General features: G+C 35.2%; 3 protein-coding genes across 5 annotated transcripts; 2 read left to right on the top strand and 1 right to left on the bottom strand.

The window, feature by feature from the left end:
• On the top strand, positions 339–4,607 carry LOC105168027 (putative MO25-like protein At5g47540). 3 transcript variants are annotated; one of them, XR_002287549.1, is made up of 11 exons: positions 339–851; positions 1,201–1,362; positions 1,544–1,662; positions 1,947–2,021; positions 2,600–2,693; positions 2,852–2,911; positions 3,194–3,262; positions 3,432–3,530; positions 3,762–3,888; positions 3,994–4,038; positions 4,137–4,214. XR_002287549.1 is itself a non-coding variant. In XM_020695742.1 (11 exons), the coding sequence occupies exons 1-11, from the start codon at positions 729–731 to the stop codon at positions 4,392–4,394; spliced, it is 1,017 nt and encodes a 338-aa protein (XP_020551401.1). In that variant the 5' UTR covers positions 345–728; the 3' UTR covers positions 4,395–4,607. The 3 variants fall into 3 exon arrangements, 2 of the variants coding, with proteins under 2 accessions (XP_020551401.1, XP_011086237.1); XM_020695742.1 differs by lacking the exon at positions 3,762–3,888 and adding an exon at positions 4,327–4,607 and having other exon boundaries at positions 345–851; positions 4,137–4,239; XM_011087935.2 differs by lacking the exon at positions 3,762–3,888 and adding an exon at positions 4,327–4,607 and having other exon boundaries at positions 346–851; positions 1,210–1,362; positions 4,137–4,239.
• On the top strand, positions 4,986–8,293 carry LOC105168029 (inositol monophosphatase 3). The gene is made up of 12 exons (XM_011087936.2): positions 4,986–5,146; positions 5,254–5,309; positions 5,457–5,507; positions 6,299–6,379; positions 6,485–6,588; positions 6,677–6,761; positions 7,109–7,163; positions 7,249–7,292; positions 7,457–7,525; positions 7,624–7,724; positions 7,795–7,851; positions 8,045–8,293. Exons 1-12 carry the CDS (start codon positions 5,134–5,136, stop codon positions 8,139–8,141), a joined length of 813 nt encoding a protein of 270 aa, XP_011086238.1. The 5' UTR covers positions 4,986–5,133; the 3' UTR covers positions 8,142–8,293.
• On the bottom strand, positions 8,565–10,324 carry LOC105168030 (cytochrome b561 and DOMON domain-containing protein At5g47530-like). Its single transcript, XM_011087938.2, has 3 exons — positions 9,651–10,324; positions 9,266–9,520; positions 8,565–9,178 (listed from the first exon to the last, which is right to left on the bottom strand). The coding sequence occupies exons 1-3, from the start codon at positions 10,248–10,250 to the stop codon at positions 8,831–8,833; spliced, it is 1,203 nt and encodes a 400-aa protein (XP_011086240.1). The 5' UTR covers positions 10,251–10,324; the 3' UTR covers positions 8,565–8,830.

Consider the following 15,370-nt stretch of genomic DNA (forward strand, 5'->3'; position numbering starts at 1 on the left):
AGACAATTGGTATGTTTTTTATATTATTAGTTGTCGTGGCATATCATTTTTGCGTTCATATAATAAATAATATTTTATATTTTAAAATATATTATGAATAATATATATATATATATACATATTGCGAACAAATTATTAGGTTTTGTAATTTATATTTTTTAATAAAAATATTATTTTGTAAGTAAATTGATTAGAATGATTACTATTAAATATTTATATTAATAGTAATTATGATGATCATATAAAAAATTATATTTAAATTAAAATAAAATAATATAATAGATTATTAATTATTTGGTGGGTTGCATGCAAGTTAGTATTGAATGTGAGGAAAGTGTTGCTGCTTTTTATGATTGATTAAATTAGTGGGAGAAAGTGAAGTGACAGGCAGAGATAGAGTGTGGATGAGGTGACTCATCTCTTCATTCTGAGATCATGCATAAATATAAATTTCAAATATCCAGCACGATTCTTGCTCCACCGAAAATTCCCGGTAAAATTCTGCGCTTGGATTGAATCGCGAGAAAGCCAAAGACCCTTGCTCATGCTAATCATTATCCCAACCCAGACTGGTCAAATCCTTGGGCAAACCTCGTGCAAGCAAACAAATTTGCGGAAATAGGGGGAGTTTGTCATCCCGAGGCCAGGGGACGGCCCGCCGGGGGCTCGGCGTCACAGGTGGTGGTCTGGAGGTTCTCGTTGCCGGAGCTGTTGGGGATAACGCCAATATGAAGAGTTTGTTCAAGTCCAAGCCCAAGACTCCCGCAGATTTGGTGCGGCAGACGCGCGATCTACTCATTTTCATTGATAGTGGTGGCTCCGATACTAAGGAGAGCAAGCGCGATGAGAAGGTTTGTTCTTTGGTTTTAGGGGTTTCTTGATGCATTTTTTGTGGTCCTTTTTTGTTTTGGTGTTGTAACATTGTGATGAAATTTGGATCTCAATCCATAGGTAGTATTACCAGGAAAATGCTGATGTTCTGTGTTGTTTGGTCGTTGCTAGACGTATTTGATCTGCTAGATGGAAAGTTAAATGGCTTTAACCTGTGGATTATAATCCCAAAATGCGTCAACTTTGTTGTGTTTCTTCAAGTGTTTGCTTCGCTGTGTTGGACAGACTGGGGATGTATAAGCTGGTGGAGTAGTTTTTCTATCTGTTCTGCAAATTATGTTGTCTTCTTTCACTTTTCACTGTGTATAGATGACGCAGGTGAGCAAACTTATCCGAGACTTGAAACAAGTTCTTTATGGAGACAGTCAATCTGAGCCTGTATCTGAAGCTTGCGCACAGTTGACACAAGAGTTCTTTAGGGAGAACACTCTTCGTCTGCTTATTATATGTCTTCCCAGGTTGAACTTAGAGGTAATTTAGAGGCTTTTAATTTGACCACTCCAAATTACATGATTTCTATTTTGTGGTATTTAGTTTAATGAATATAATTATTGATCTTGGTTCAGAAATGTATTGATTAGTTATTTTGTTGATTCTTTCCCATGTTAATTGAATGGATAATTGTGATTGTTAATAAGATAAACTTTTGCAGACCCGCAAAGATGCTACACAGGTTGTTGCAAATCTGCAGAGGCAACAAGTTCAATCGAGGTTGATTGCTTGTGATTATTTGGAAAAGAATATAGATCTCATGGATATCATGATAGCAGGGTAAGGCAGCATCTGAAAGCTTTAGACTGTATTGTGGATTGGCAAATGAAATTGATTTCAGTTTCAGGTTCCTGTTCTGAAACTTGGAACTGGAAAACCAGATTATTGTAGTCCCCATGTTCTTGGTTGAATAAACACATTGTTGTTCCATTATAGTTCTTGCTTAGAAAGCTCAGGGAAGGGTGTTGCATAGTGTTTCTTCATTTATTTTTACTCCATAATACGCTTTAATTTTGAAGATACTTTTCCATTGTCTTAATTTTGCTTTGCTGTTGGGCTGCCAGTTATGAGAATACTGATCTGGCGTTACACTATGGTGCAATGTTGAGGGAATGCATACGTCACCAAAGTGTTGCTAGGTGTGTTGATTATTCATTTCATCTGTTTGTTGTATGTTGTATAATTATCAAAAATATTATGAAAGAAGTAACTTCTGTGCCAATTAGAATATTGTAATAACTCATTTCAGAAGCAATATATGAAGTTGTCTAGCTAATTCTCTACGCATTTTAGATCCCACTGACACATGGCAATTTCTTATTTATATCACTTCTAATCTGGTATTTATTAATCCATCTTGTTTTCTCTATGCATGAATTGAAAACGAAACTAATTTGCAGTGAAAAACAAAGGGATATGGGAAGCAAATTGTTTTCTGTGTCCACTCCGACCCTGCAAATTTTTTTTTTAAGCTGTGCTAGTAAGATACTAATCTGAACTGTTTCCGTTTCTTCCAAATATCCCGGCTTATTTTGGTAGACCCCTGTCCGGAATATTCTTCTAAATTTATATCTAAAATCCGAACGTGTAGATGATGCAGTGATTTTCGTCATTCGGTTGGCAGATGCTTGATACTATCTGGTTGTTGTGTCCTGTTAGTGCAGAAGTAGAGTTTTATAACTTTGTTTACTAATTTGGAATCTGCTTTGGTCTACAGGTATGTTTTGGAATCAGAGCATATGAGGAAATTTTTTGATTATATACGTCTCCCAAATTTTGACATTGCTTCTGATGCTGCTGCCACTTTCAAGGTTTTTAATTCCAACTGATTTAGGAATTAAACCATCTATTTATCTCCTTATTTGTTGGTTTTGGAATTATTTTGTGCTCTTTCTCCCTGTTGTATTATACTTTTATTACCTGGCATGGACTGGCACTAATACGTTTTAGCTTATACATCTTGTTGCAGGAATTGTTGACCAGGCATAAGTCAACAGTTGCTGAATTTCTCTCTAAAAATTATGATTGGGTGAGTATTTTTGTTTGCATCAACTGCATTTTGGTAAGTGCGTCTTCACCACATTTGATGTTTTTTAAGAAACTATTGATGTCATTGTAAGTGTTTTTGCCTATCAGATGTTAGCATTTAAGATCTTAGCCTTTTGATTTTATTTGCTGTAATATTCAAAGAGCTCCTCTTTCTTTTGAAGAATATTAGTTTAATAATCCAATCATTTAAATTTCGGATCCTTTGTTTTAGGATTCCTGGATGAGCCCCACTTTGTAATATGCTGGATGTTTTCCCTTGCAGTTCTTTGCGGAGTATAACTCAAAGTTGCTTGAATCTACCAATTATATCACTAGAAGGCAAGCTGTCAAGGTAATGGCTTTTTGTTTTTTGGTTGTATTTATAGGACCATTCGAGTGGGGTGTCCCCCAATGCCCACCCCACAAGGAAAACATTAAACTAGGACATTATCTGCCTTTTCTACTTAATTTTGTCTTGTTCTGTTTAGTACTCAGTTTTCATTGCGATGTACTTCTGTCAGCTGTTGGGAGATATCTTGCTTGATCGGTCAAATTCGGCTGCGATGACTCGATATGTCAGCTCACTGGACAACCTGAGAATCCTCATGAATCTTCTTAGAGTATGATCACCTTCTTAGCTATTGCATTAACCTCCTTCCTCCTTACTGTGTGCATGTATAGAATAGAGGGGACAATAAAAGCAAAGGGATGTGTTAAACGAAAAGAAATGATTAACATGACGAATGAGTGTCAAGAACCTAGGAAGGACAACTGTGGATTCAAGAAGCATTTGACAGGAACTTGAACTTACTCTACGCTCAACTAATGATTATCTGCATGAAAATGCTTAGGGATCTGCAGTACAATTGTGGAACTCCAAACCGCGATTTCTATGGTTCTTCATTCTGGATGTGGTGACATGTCATACAATGGAGTAAAATATGCAACACCCTTGCCCCCCTGAACAAAATTGAATCAGTCTGTCCCATGGTCTTTATCATATATCACTGCCAAATCTACAAGAGCATATTATTTTGGCGGTCCCAAAATTACAGTCATAATGGAAATTTTGCCTTCTAACAGGAATCAAGCAAGAGCATCCAGATTGAAGCGTTTCATGTTTTTAAGGTATCAATTCGACATCTCAAGTCACAACCTAAGCTTATGGCAAAAGGTGTGGTTTAAGCTGCTTCATGGTTTGAGCTGACTCACATATATACGTGCAGTTATTTGCAGCCAATCAGAACAAGCCTGCAGACATTGTTGGCATCCTTGTCACAAATAGAAGCAAGCTTCTTCGCCTCTTTGCTGATTTTAAGACTGAGAAAGGTGAGGAATATATGCATGCAGATAATCCCTGAATCTGTTGATTCTCAACGAACACTCGTGCCTCAGTCTTGGTTCCTTTCATTGCAGAGGACGAACAGTTTGAGGCTGATAAAGCACTAGTCGTCAAGGAAATAGCTGCCCTGGAACCCAAGTAACGACCATGAACAGCTTAATTTGATGTGTCTTCAGCTTTTAACCCAGTCCCACAGTGTTGTACCACTAAATCCCAATTGTTTTCATCCCCCTTTTTCTTTTTCGCCACATATAAAGTGAACTTTGTATTTTCTTGTAGCGCATGTACGTTTTTAGGTGTTCGTCAATTGTTGAATTATAGGTAATGATATTTCATTTTATGACATCATAATCGACACGTTAGGTGCAAATTTCCGTAGTGTATAAAGAGTTTTCAAATAATAGCAACTAATAAAGAACAAACATATTGGTGTGGCATATTCCTCGTCTTAAGGACTTCGATAAATTCCATATTTTTGGATGCAACTTTTGGTGCTAAATAAAAGGTAATGATACTCTTTGTTAATTGGACTTCACAAGGTAATAAAGTTTTATAAAATCTCTACCTATTTACAGAAAATCCAAACACTCCAATACTGATTTATAACTTTGAATCACTTAATTTATGAGAATTAGAAACAAATATTATATTTTGAAATATGTTTCTTTCAAATTTTCATAAACAATAAACAGAGTAGCAGTGAAGGAATAATTTGTCAAGTGGGCTAATGCGACTGTGATTCTGCGCAGTGGAGGAATAGTTTTTGACAAATTTTATTTTAGAATAATTGGCATCTTTTCCTTTTTCAGTTCTTGTGCTACGTGAAAGAAATTTACACTCATCTCTGTTCTCCTCCAACTTTCAAGAAACACCCAAAGCAAATGGCACAAAAAGGCAAGATGGCCTCCATGCTTTTTGTTCAAATCCACGCACCCAAAATCGCATTTACAAATATATTTTGTGGGTTTGTGTTGTTCAGTGGTTTCTTGATGGATTTTCAGGTTCCGTGGAGGATTTCTTGGCCATGGCTGTGGATGCTGCTAAGAGTGCTGGGGAGGTGACGTTCTATTGAAGTTCAAGATTCTTGTTCACTGTTGTTGTGTTCATGTTTTCTTACGGCGTTGATTTCATCAGCTTTTCCGCACATTTCACATAGTTGTTGTACTATTATTATTTATCTTTATACAAATTTTGTGGGTTGCAGATTATTCGTTCTGCTTTCTATCAGACTAAGCGGGTGGAGCACAAAGGCGAGGTAATATGTCGGCTTAGTACGATTTTCTTGATTTCGGAGAATATGAACAACCGCCGTGTTCGCATGATGGGGCATTGTTTTAGTCCAAGATGTTAAATATTTTATCCAAAATTGACATATAGAGGCATCTTAAGCAATTGCTCTATTTTCTTGAATCTTGAGCAAAGGGTCTACGCTTGTGGAAGAGATTTCGGATAACTGATGGAGTTTTGGATGTTGAGTACTCGAATTATAGCTTTGGGAGTAGGGATTATTTTGATTGCTTCGAAGGGTCTCTGCTCAATTTGTTTGATTTGAAATGGTACATTTTCTGACAAATGAAAGGATAAACGGCACATCTGCAACGATGCTGATGTTAGTTGCAGTGGCTATACATATTTCGAAAAGGGAATGTTCCTCTTCCCAATCTTCTCTTTCTAGACCAAGATATTGCTTCTTTTTCATGATGCATCATCCAGAGTAAATGATAGAACTTGAGTACTAACAAGAATGCAAACTTCGTGATGCCCAACTTCTAAAGTTTGATGGTTATGGATGGTTGATTGAGGAATAGAAGAAGTTGGTGTTTCTTGGTGTATCCTAGTTGTTCAGAAACAGCAGAAAAAGTGTTGAAGGAAAGGTGAACCAAGATATGTTTCAGTATGGGAAAACGACTAATCCTTTAAAAACATGGATAAACAGGAAAAGCAGCAGAAAAGACCACATGTGGATAGATGATGGGGTTGTTCTATTTCCTTTGAATTGTTTTATTTGTTGACATAGGTCAACCATACATTTGTTTTTCTGAGTAGGTGGATTTGGTCACAGAGACTGATAAGAAATGCGAAGAAGTCATATTTGATTTTCTCAAACTACAATACCCTGACCACAAGGTTAGCTATCTATTTTTGCATTTTTTCTTTGTTTCTCTTGACATTTCGAGTTGGATGCTTCTGCACACAGGGTCTAACATCTGGTACTGATCTTGTTTATCTTAGTTGATCGGGGAAGAAACTGCTGCTGCTTGCGGCACCATAGAATTGACAGATGAACCGACTTGGATTGTTGATCCTATTGATGGAACAACTAATTTTGTGCACGGGCAAGTATCTAATGTTTATTTTATTTACTGCCAGAAAACTTTGCAGCATCCGTTGAGTTTGTGCGTTTCAACATGTGATGCATTGCAGGTTTCCATTTGTCTGTGTATCTATTGGTCTCACAATTGGACGAATTCCAACAGTTGGTGTTGTCTACAATCCGATTATGGATGAGGTAGGGTTGTCCAGCTTCCAAGTACTATGTCCTTGAGATCAGCATTTGCTACCTTTCTTGTTCCTTTATCCAGTATAAGAGTCAACCAAATTTGCATCTGAATGGACTTTTCTTGAATTGTCAAGTTTTTGGTGGTGCACCACAAGTAACATAACACTTGCATTTCCCTAACTCCTTTATTGGAGAATGTTCTCTATTTCATATTCTCCATCTGATAGTCATTATCCAGATCACAAAATTTTGATTAGTCGATGATGGCTGTGGCTTCATTTGTGTGATCTTTTAATTTGCTGTACAATAGTGCTTTCAATTAGTGAGAACTATTTCTCTTGGCTTCCAATATGTAGCTTTTTACTGCAATTCGTGGCAAAGGTGCTTTTCTCAATGGAAAACCTATTAAAGGTAAGTTGCTTCATCATTTGGATATATTATTGCACATTCATGTTTTGGCTTGTCCAATCACTGCTGCTATGTTTGTGATAAGCAGTGTCTTCACAGTCAGAGCTTGTGAAGTCCCTTCTTGCCACAGAGGTATTTCGCTAAACATATTGCTGAACAGTTCTTTGGTCCGTGGTGGAGACATGTATTCAATTATTCAAGGCAACAGGAGTTTACTAGCCAATGCTCGTCTCCATCTATTCTAATTCTTTTACCTATAAGAAGCTAATCGAGTCTCACCATGTCTGGAAGAATAGGTGGCTGCAAACCGTGAAAAGGCTATTATTGATGCGGTTACAAATAGGATCAATAGCTTGCTTTTCAAGGTAAATTAATGGTGGTCTTGTAACAATGGTTTCACCATTTCTTTTATTTTACTCTTTTGTGGTAAAAATGACTGAAATCTTGGTTCTAACTTGATCAGGTAAGGTCTCTCCGGATGACTGGCTCATGTGCATTAGATCTTTGTGGGATTGCATGTGGCAGGAACGATATGTTCTATTTAGTTGGGTTTGGAGGCCCTTGGTAAGAATTTTTAAAATGTTTGATCGTACTATGATACAACGAGTTGCTGAAAGTTGGGTCATCTCTTCAGGGATGTAGCGGCTGGTGCTGTTATTGTGACTGAAGCTGGAGGACTTGTATTTGATCCGTAAGTAACAACTACTCAAATAACAGAACCCACCCAAATAGAGGGAGTTAGAGTTGTCTGGATGCTAAAAAATATGTCATCCAAAACATCAACTTTAACTTGATTTCAGATTATGCCACTAGTACCTTTTGTATTGACTAATATGTAAAATCTCAATCACACTAGTCTAAAATTGTGATTGGTTTTGAAACAGCTCTGGTAAGGATTTCGACATCACATCTCAGCGGGTGGCAGCTTCAAATCCTCTTATTAAGGATGCATTTATTGAGGCACTGCAGCAGTCCGAATGAAGGGACTGTAATTGGGAAATAGATAATAAACTTCTGAATGGTAAAGTGTTCTTGGTACATTCTGAATGCATTTTGCCGCCTGTTGTGACATTAAAGACCATTGCTATAAAACAGTGAAAGGATAGAAGATAGAGTGAGGATAAATCAGTGAATAAGATCAAAAGTTTAAGGCGACTTTGAGCTGCGATATTTTGTGATTCATGAAGTCATCATTCTGCACAATCCTTGAGAAAGAAGGTATATAAATTCTTCAGGCTGCAGCCTTTAGAAAGAACTGAATAGTAATCATGCCTTTGCCCCTGCCCCTATATTTGCTTGTAGCTTTTGCAGATGCCATGCTCTACATGTCAAGTTTCTTGATGATTTTAAGCAACTTTTTTGCTTTGGCTCTTAGCTGAATTGTCTATTATGATTAAAGATTTTCCTGGTCGTCGATTGAAATTTCGGCGGACATGCAGAACATAAATTGCGCTTACACTGTTTATCAAAAAATAAAATTCGCGCTTACATTGAGGAAACAAAAATGGACATATTGCAGCACACGAAAGAACAATAAATATAAATGAATGGTTTTGTTTCGTATCCATGTGTTTAGGCGCAAAAGAACTCTGCACCTCTCTGGAGGCTGGATGGCTAAGGGTAACATCTTATATGTGAAAAATGACTGCCATAGGTGTCGATGTAATATTTCAAATCGAACAATTTTCATGCTCTATTTGTGTCCTAGCTCCATATCCGTTGTGCCAGTTTGTTCCGTTGATCACATTCTGCGTCTTCTTCTGAGGACTACTAGACTTCTTCCTCTTTACAACTACATACCATGTGTAAACCTCCAAGGTTGCAGCAACAAGAGCCAGACCTATTAGGATTTCAACGTACACTCTCTTCCATTTCTCCCCTGGATTTAGAATGTCCAGACCCTTGAAAATGTTGAGAATGCTGAGGATTAGGACAGAGTATCCGACTGAGTGGTGGTAGATGTTCCAGTAAAATCTGTACTTGTGATCCTTCTTTGGCCTTAGAAGCAAAGCAAACACCTGTGCCCCCATTGAATCAAACCTCACTATTCATTTCATTTCTATACAAGATTATAAGTGCTTTTTTTATCAAGAATTTGACGATACCTGGAGGGTTCCAAGACAAAAGAGGACAATGGCAATGGTCCTATGCGAAGTATATTGAACTTCAGGAGACTGGCTTCCTAGTTGGAGACCGGTGGCCCAGCCAGCTACTCCGGTGATGTAGGCTGAGGTTTGGCAAGTTGCATGGAGGTAAAACCATGCTGGATCAGCCGACGGGAAGACCCTTAGGTATCTTGCAAAGATAGCACCCATAGGCATCATGATCCCCCAACTCACTGCATTCAGCACTCCATGGATCTGAATATTCATCAACAATAGAAAAGAGAATATCGTGAACAACTTTACAGATAAAAAGATGAAAAGGGTCTCACTTTTTACAAACGCAGAATGATTGTACTGAAAGATTACAGGTAAACTTAAACCTTACGTTCTTTTTCCTGGTTTTGGAGTCTAAGGCTCCGGCTATTGTCCCTGAAAGAAGGTTTAACGTCCCAAATGACTGAACGTTAGAGCCAGAATTCAGGTGCATTGCTGGAGAATCTCCCGACAGTGGGCCTTCTTGCCAAACCTGGTTCACAGTAGAGCTAAGATTGTCAAGCTTTAATGTGGCAAAAATAATGATCTCATTCCTTGTATAAGATGCCGTCAAATCAGAAACTGGGAAACTCAACGCCCCTTGCTGTAACTGAGTCTGGTAGCTAGTTACAGGTGCTGTGTAAGCTCTCATAGTTCCATCGGATTTCTTGAAAGCCACGATTGCCTGTGCACCAATCATGCCTTGTCCGCTGGGATTAACGGCCCACGCCACCCATCTTGAGGAGGAGGGTCCCTTGTGCCGGTAGGCAATTTGAACTGTTTTAGCAGATTGATCATAGTTCCAATGAAGGATCGAGTTCAAGTATGGGAGACTACTGCAAGAACTGAAGATTTGGTTGCCAGCAAAGTTGTATTTTTCACATGGTTGGCTGTAGGATGATGATATATAGAGAGAAAACATAACAGAAAACAGGAGAACTGGCCTTAACATTCTGAGTACAGTATTCTCAGAATGATTTTGTCCAGAAACGAAAGGTGAATGGATGAAGGTAATAAATAAAAGAGAGAAGACTACTAATATATAATATATATATATATATATATATATATATATATAGAGTGAAAAGAGAGTGGTGGGACATGAACAGTTACAGTTTGGTGAGGGAAAAAAGGTTCCAACTTTGTTTGATGTTTTGCACTTGGAAAATTGCTATTACCAATGTGTTTAGGTTTGAACAGCCTTGTCTTCTCACACACTCAATTTTCTTTTAGAACTGATGATTATTTCTTAAGGTTTCAAGTACTTCTTTGATCTTTGATCGGAAATGATCATATATGTGTGCATATTTATATTCTTTGATTCATGAACAATTCACCTTTTCGAGTAGATAGGATAGATTCCTTTTTTCATTTTTTTTTTTTTTTGTTTTGTTGTGTGTGTGTGTTTAAATGCTGAATCGGATTAAATTTATTATAATTATCCCAATTGAAAAAATTAAAAATATCCATTTCACTAAAATTGAGCTTATTTCTTACTGAATTTAATATTATCAGCTGAATATCTACATAAAGTAGTAAGCTCTAAGTCAGATTCTACTGGATTGAATACTATAAGCTAATCACAATAATTTTTTGTGGTGTTTGGTAGATGAACACATACATAATAGTAGCCACCATAAGAAAGATGTCATCAAACACTCAAAAATTATTACATTATAAGTTTATAATCTTTTCGATTAGTAGTAGAAGCTGACGTAATTTAAACATTAACACTCAAGGAACAATGTATATGTAGGACACACAGACAACATGATTTTTACTAGGTAACAAGTTATTATATTGACAAAACTAACCTTTTTTACCAAGAAATTACAGCTCTCTGAGTGAAAAAAATTCTCTCTCTAATTGGTATTTATGTCATTGTATTTTTCATTTAGGTAAATATAAATGGGAAATTATCCATTTGGCAGCAAACAAAGAGGTTTTCGCAGCCTATGAGCCCAATACATTTTCAGATTCTCGTGCCTTTCTTTTTAAGATAAAATTGTGAGATTAAAGTAAAAGTAAATATACTATGTGCTTGGTTTTGGTATAGTGTGTCGAAAAGAATCTTAAAAGGACTCTTTAGACTCAACTAATTCCCAACCATTCCTGCATAGGAATAGATTTACTCGATCTGAACTAATAATATAATACTTGTTATGTAATTGATTTGCAGTTCCGAAAAACGATCAATCACATGACAAATTTAATGCACTATCGCACTTGCTCTGCATGTGATATTACATAAACACTTTCTTCATTCTATACAATAATTACTCCTTTGGGCCCATTTCAAATTGGGCTGTGTACTTTTTGGATCTTACCCAGTCCCTTAAAGCCCATTGGGCTAATTACACCATTTTACAGTTTACACTGCAGCCTTTTCGTGAAATCGCGTTTTTTAACTTAGCAGAAATCGTGTTAAAACATAATCAAGAGCTTGGAGTCTAACAGCATTGCTGAAAAGTAGGCAAGTGCAGTGCACCAAACGAATTAAATCGCTGGGCCTCATCCAAGTAGCCAGAGAGATTCCCATGGAGGCCTTATCTCCATCCATCGTGTGATGTTAAGTCAACATTGTGCACTTGACTATGATGCACCGAATAAATATTCATAAATGCGATATTAGCTATCACTCCTGAAAGTCGCTATTTCTCGAACGGAAACATTAAATTCTGTTAGAACAACCATGAAAGCAAAACGAAGCACTGACAATTTAAGGATCATCCAACTCAACTGTTTTCAGGCACAACGGCGCCACAGAATGGAGCACTGATAAAGCTGCACAATTTGCAGTTGTTAAGGTATTGTAACATGCTACACCTACTATGCGATTAACGTCAACATTTTGCAGCTATTATTCTCAAATTGTCCTTTCTATTTTAATTTTTAAAATATTTTTAAAATTTAAAAAGTATTCACATCAGCGAATTTTTCTTTTTTTTTTTATATGCATAAGTATAAATATGCTCTCATCCCCCTCCAAAGTCGCCCTTCCCCAGTTCCGGTGTCTCAGTCGGGCCTTCCCTGGTCGATTGTAATAATGAAATTTTGTTTCTATTTTTATAATTTTTGCGATGCTTATATAATTATTCTGAGTTTTTTATCATTCAAAAATTAGAAAAATTATCGGTATTTAGTACTTATATATTGAGAAAATTATTTCAAAATCAAGAGGTGTACAAATATGCCTTAAACGGCTACATCATATGTCAAATATAAGTAGAACCGTCGTTGGTTAAAAGACGGGGATTTTATAATGGAATTTTTTTTTTTAAGGAATATCTTATTATATTGAATGATGTAAGAAAAGGTTTGTAGGTACTAAAATAGACTAATTTTGTTAAGCGTAATTGATTTTCTGCAATTTGTAATTAATATAATAATTACAATTATAACCACAAGCAGCATTGAACACAACTCCATTATTTTGAGCTAGCATAGCGGTAGACGTTACGTCTGAGGATTCATAAATTGTAATTATCGTACTAAATCATGATTAACATCACTTAGTACGATTTAATTAACAACAGTACATGTAATCTTACTTCCCACCTCTCCAGCTATAATTTTATTAATTAATGCTCAATTTTTTAATCAACATAAATCTCACGACCAAGACACGACGTCATCATATCTACCATACTTAGATTATATTAAAACGGCATGATTACTCAATTAATTAATGACTTCCTCAAAAAATCATGGCTGATGGCATGATCGGAACTTGCATCTACCACAAAATTTACAATTGCTTATAATTTTATTAGTTAGAGAAGTTACACTTTCTTATTTTGAAGTTTGATATAGTTATACGTAAACCTCTCGTGGTTTGAAAAATTACATTTAGTACCTTTAAGGTTTGCTTTCGTCTAACAAATAAGTCCCCCGTTAGTCAACATTTACTGAATTTTAGGAATATTAACAAAAAAATTGATATTAACATTAAGAAATTTTAGGACTTATTTGTTAGATGGCTGCAAACCTCAAGGGTGCTAGATGTAATTTTTTCAAACTGTAGAAGGTCTACATGTAATTATACCAAATCTTAAGGGAAGGCAGTGCAAATATCCCTATTAGTTATGGACTAAAATAGTGGTAAAAAATAAATATTATTAATTATGGTTAAACCAAAATCGATGCTAAAACTTATATTACCAACAATGAGAACTATATTTGCTATGACAAATATTTTAGCCATACTTACAAAACCATAACCGACAACCGCTATATTATTGTGGTTAATAACTATTTGTTATGATGCTAGAAGAATTACTAATATATAACTACGGTTAATTTTCATAATTAATAATAAATAGTCATAGTAAATAATTATTGACCACGGCATCACAACGGTTGTTAGCCGTAGTTTTTGAGAGAATGGCTTAAAATATTTGTCATGACTACAATTCTGGCAACATTTTAGCCATGACAAATAATTTTTTCATGGTAGAAAAGCTAATTTGTTACATTTATTTTATTTAACCATAGTCAATAATAGTCATTTACTATGGTTTTTAACCATATCCACTAATATTGTAATTAATACTAATTATTTATATTTAACAATGACAACTAATCATAATTTAATATTATATATATTTTTTTTGTAGTGAGCAGTCATCACTAACTCTCATCACACCAACCAATAGTTTATGGTGTGTTTGGATTTATTTACGAACTCTAACATCAACATCAACAACTTTAATTAATCTTGACGTAAACTACGTACTATTAAGATTATCAATTAAAAGAGTATATTTTTATAAAATATTATAAGCTCTTGAAAATCGTTTTACAATTATTTTTTTTAAAGAATTTATAAAGTTGGAAAATAAGATCTTAAACAAAAATACCTCACCCACTTTTCATATAATTAACGTTTTTCCCTCAAAAATAAAATTATCAATTTATATATATATAAATTATAGGTAAGCAACTGAGCACGTCACATATGAAAAGAACAAAGCAATGTATATATATATATATATATATATATATCTGATTTATTTAAAAAGTATTGGCATTACGCAATTGTCTTAACATTAAATGGTATAGTACTAAAAGGGACAGAGTAGTTTAAGTACTGACATCACGCGAATTGTTTTCTTTCACTCGAATGAATGTTGAATTAATTAATAATATTAGCGATTTTAACAATAAATGTTACGCGCTCTGTACTGTACTGTATAATAGTATAATATTACATGTCCCATTTAATATTAATTCATACACTACTTAATTACTGCTGCCCATTATTCTTTACACAATAAATATGATTTTGATTGTCCAAGATTATTAATGCTAAACTTTCTCCTTTCTCCTTATTAAAATGTTCTGCTGCTAAATTAAAGTTTTATTATATTTATATTAATATATAAGTATTATTTTATATTTATAAAAGACGGTTAATGTCACTGTCGCACCGATTTTTTATAAAGACAAAAATGTTGTTCAATTAATAAGGTAACTAATTTATTCAAAATTTTAAATTTTACATTAATGACAGATTAGTTTTCTATTTTTTTTCTTTTATTTAATAAATTTATATTATTTTACTCTTAATTATAATTTATTTTAAAATATAAAAAAAATATTTATTATAGACATGTAAGACAACGTACCATAACCATTAGGATTGCATAAAAAGTAACTTAGAGATTCACGATTTTCACGTAGACTGATGTGGGTAGTTCATCTGCCGTAAAAAAAACGCGAAAAAATAAAACGAAAACACGATTATCAATCGTACTAACCAAAAAATTAAGGAAAAGAAAGGAGTTGACTAGGAGGTTTTGGCAGCTGGGAGTCCGAGTGGATTATCATGCCGTCATCTCTGAAACCACGTGTCCGGCCGACGCGCCGGGGCCGCCGCCGAGTGACTGATGTGAGACTGAGACACCAATCTTTTTCTTTTCTTTTTTATTATTTTTAATTGGGAAATATGTTTTAGTTTCATTTATTATCCCAGTAAATCCAGAGTCATAAACTGAACGTCGTCGTTATGCCACCGCGAGTGGCCACTAACAGCATCTGGGTTTTGTTATCATGACAGGGCCCTTCTTCAAG

This window comes from Sesamum indicum, linkage group LG8, assembly GCF_000512975.1.
Source record: "Sesamum indicum cultivar Zhongzhi No. 13 linkage group LG8, S_indicum_v1.0, whole genome shotgun sequence".
Taxonomy (NCBI): domain Eukaryota; kingdom Viridiplantae; phylum Streptophyta; class Magnoliopsida; order Lamiales; family Pedaliaceae; genus Sesamum; species Sesamum indicum.

Excerpts from the sequence above, each read along its gene's own strand:
- LOC105168027 (XM_020695742.1), top strand. The coding sequence starts at position 729 with ATGAAGAGTTTGTTCAAGTCCAAGCCCAAGACTCCCGCAGATTTGGTG. Across the intron at positions 1,363-1,543 it reads TTCCCAGGTTGAACTTAGAG|ACCCGCAAAGATGCTACACA; the intron begins GTAATTTAGAGG and ends AAACTTTTGCAG. Across the intron at positions 2,694-2,851 it reads ATGCTGCTGCCACTTTCAAG|GAATTGTTGACCAGGCATAA; the intron begins GTTTTTAATTCC and ends ATCTTGTTGCAG.
- LOC105168029 (XM_011087936.2), top strand. Across the intron at positions 5,508-6,298 it reads GGGTGGAGCACAAAGGCGAG|GTGGATTTGGTCACAGAGAC; the intron begins GTAATATGTCGG and ends TTTTCTGAGTAG. Across the intron at positions 6,589-6,676 it reads ACAACTAATTTTGTGCACGG|GTTTCCATTTGTCTGTGTAT; the intron begins GCAAGTATCTAA and ends GATGCATTGCAG.
- LOC105168030 (XM_011087938.2), bottom strand. The coding sequence starts at position 10,250 with ATGTTAAGGCCAGTTCTCCTGTTTTCTGTTATGTTTTCTCTCTATATA. Across the intron at positions 9,521-9,650 it reads CCAAAACCAGGAAAAAGAAC|ATCCATGGAGTGCTGAATGC; the intron begins GTAAGGTTTAAG and ends ATGAATATTCAG. Across the intron at positions 9,179-9,265 it reads TTTGTCTTGGAACCCTCCAG|GTGTTTGCTTTGCTTCTAAG; the intron begins GTATCGTCAAAT and ends ATGGGGGCACAG.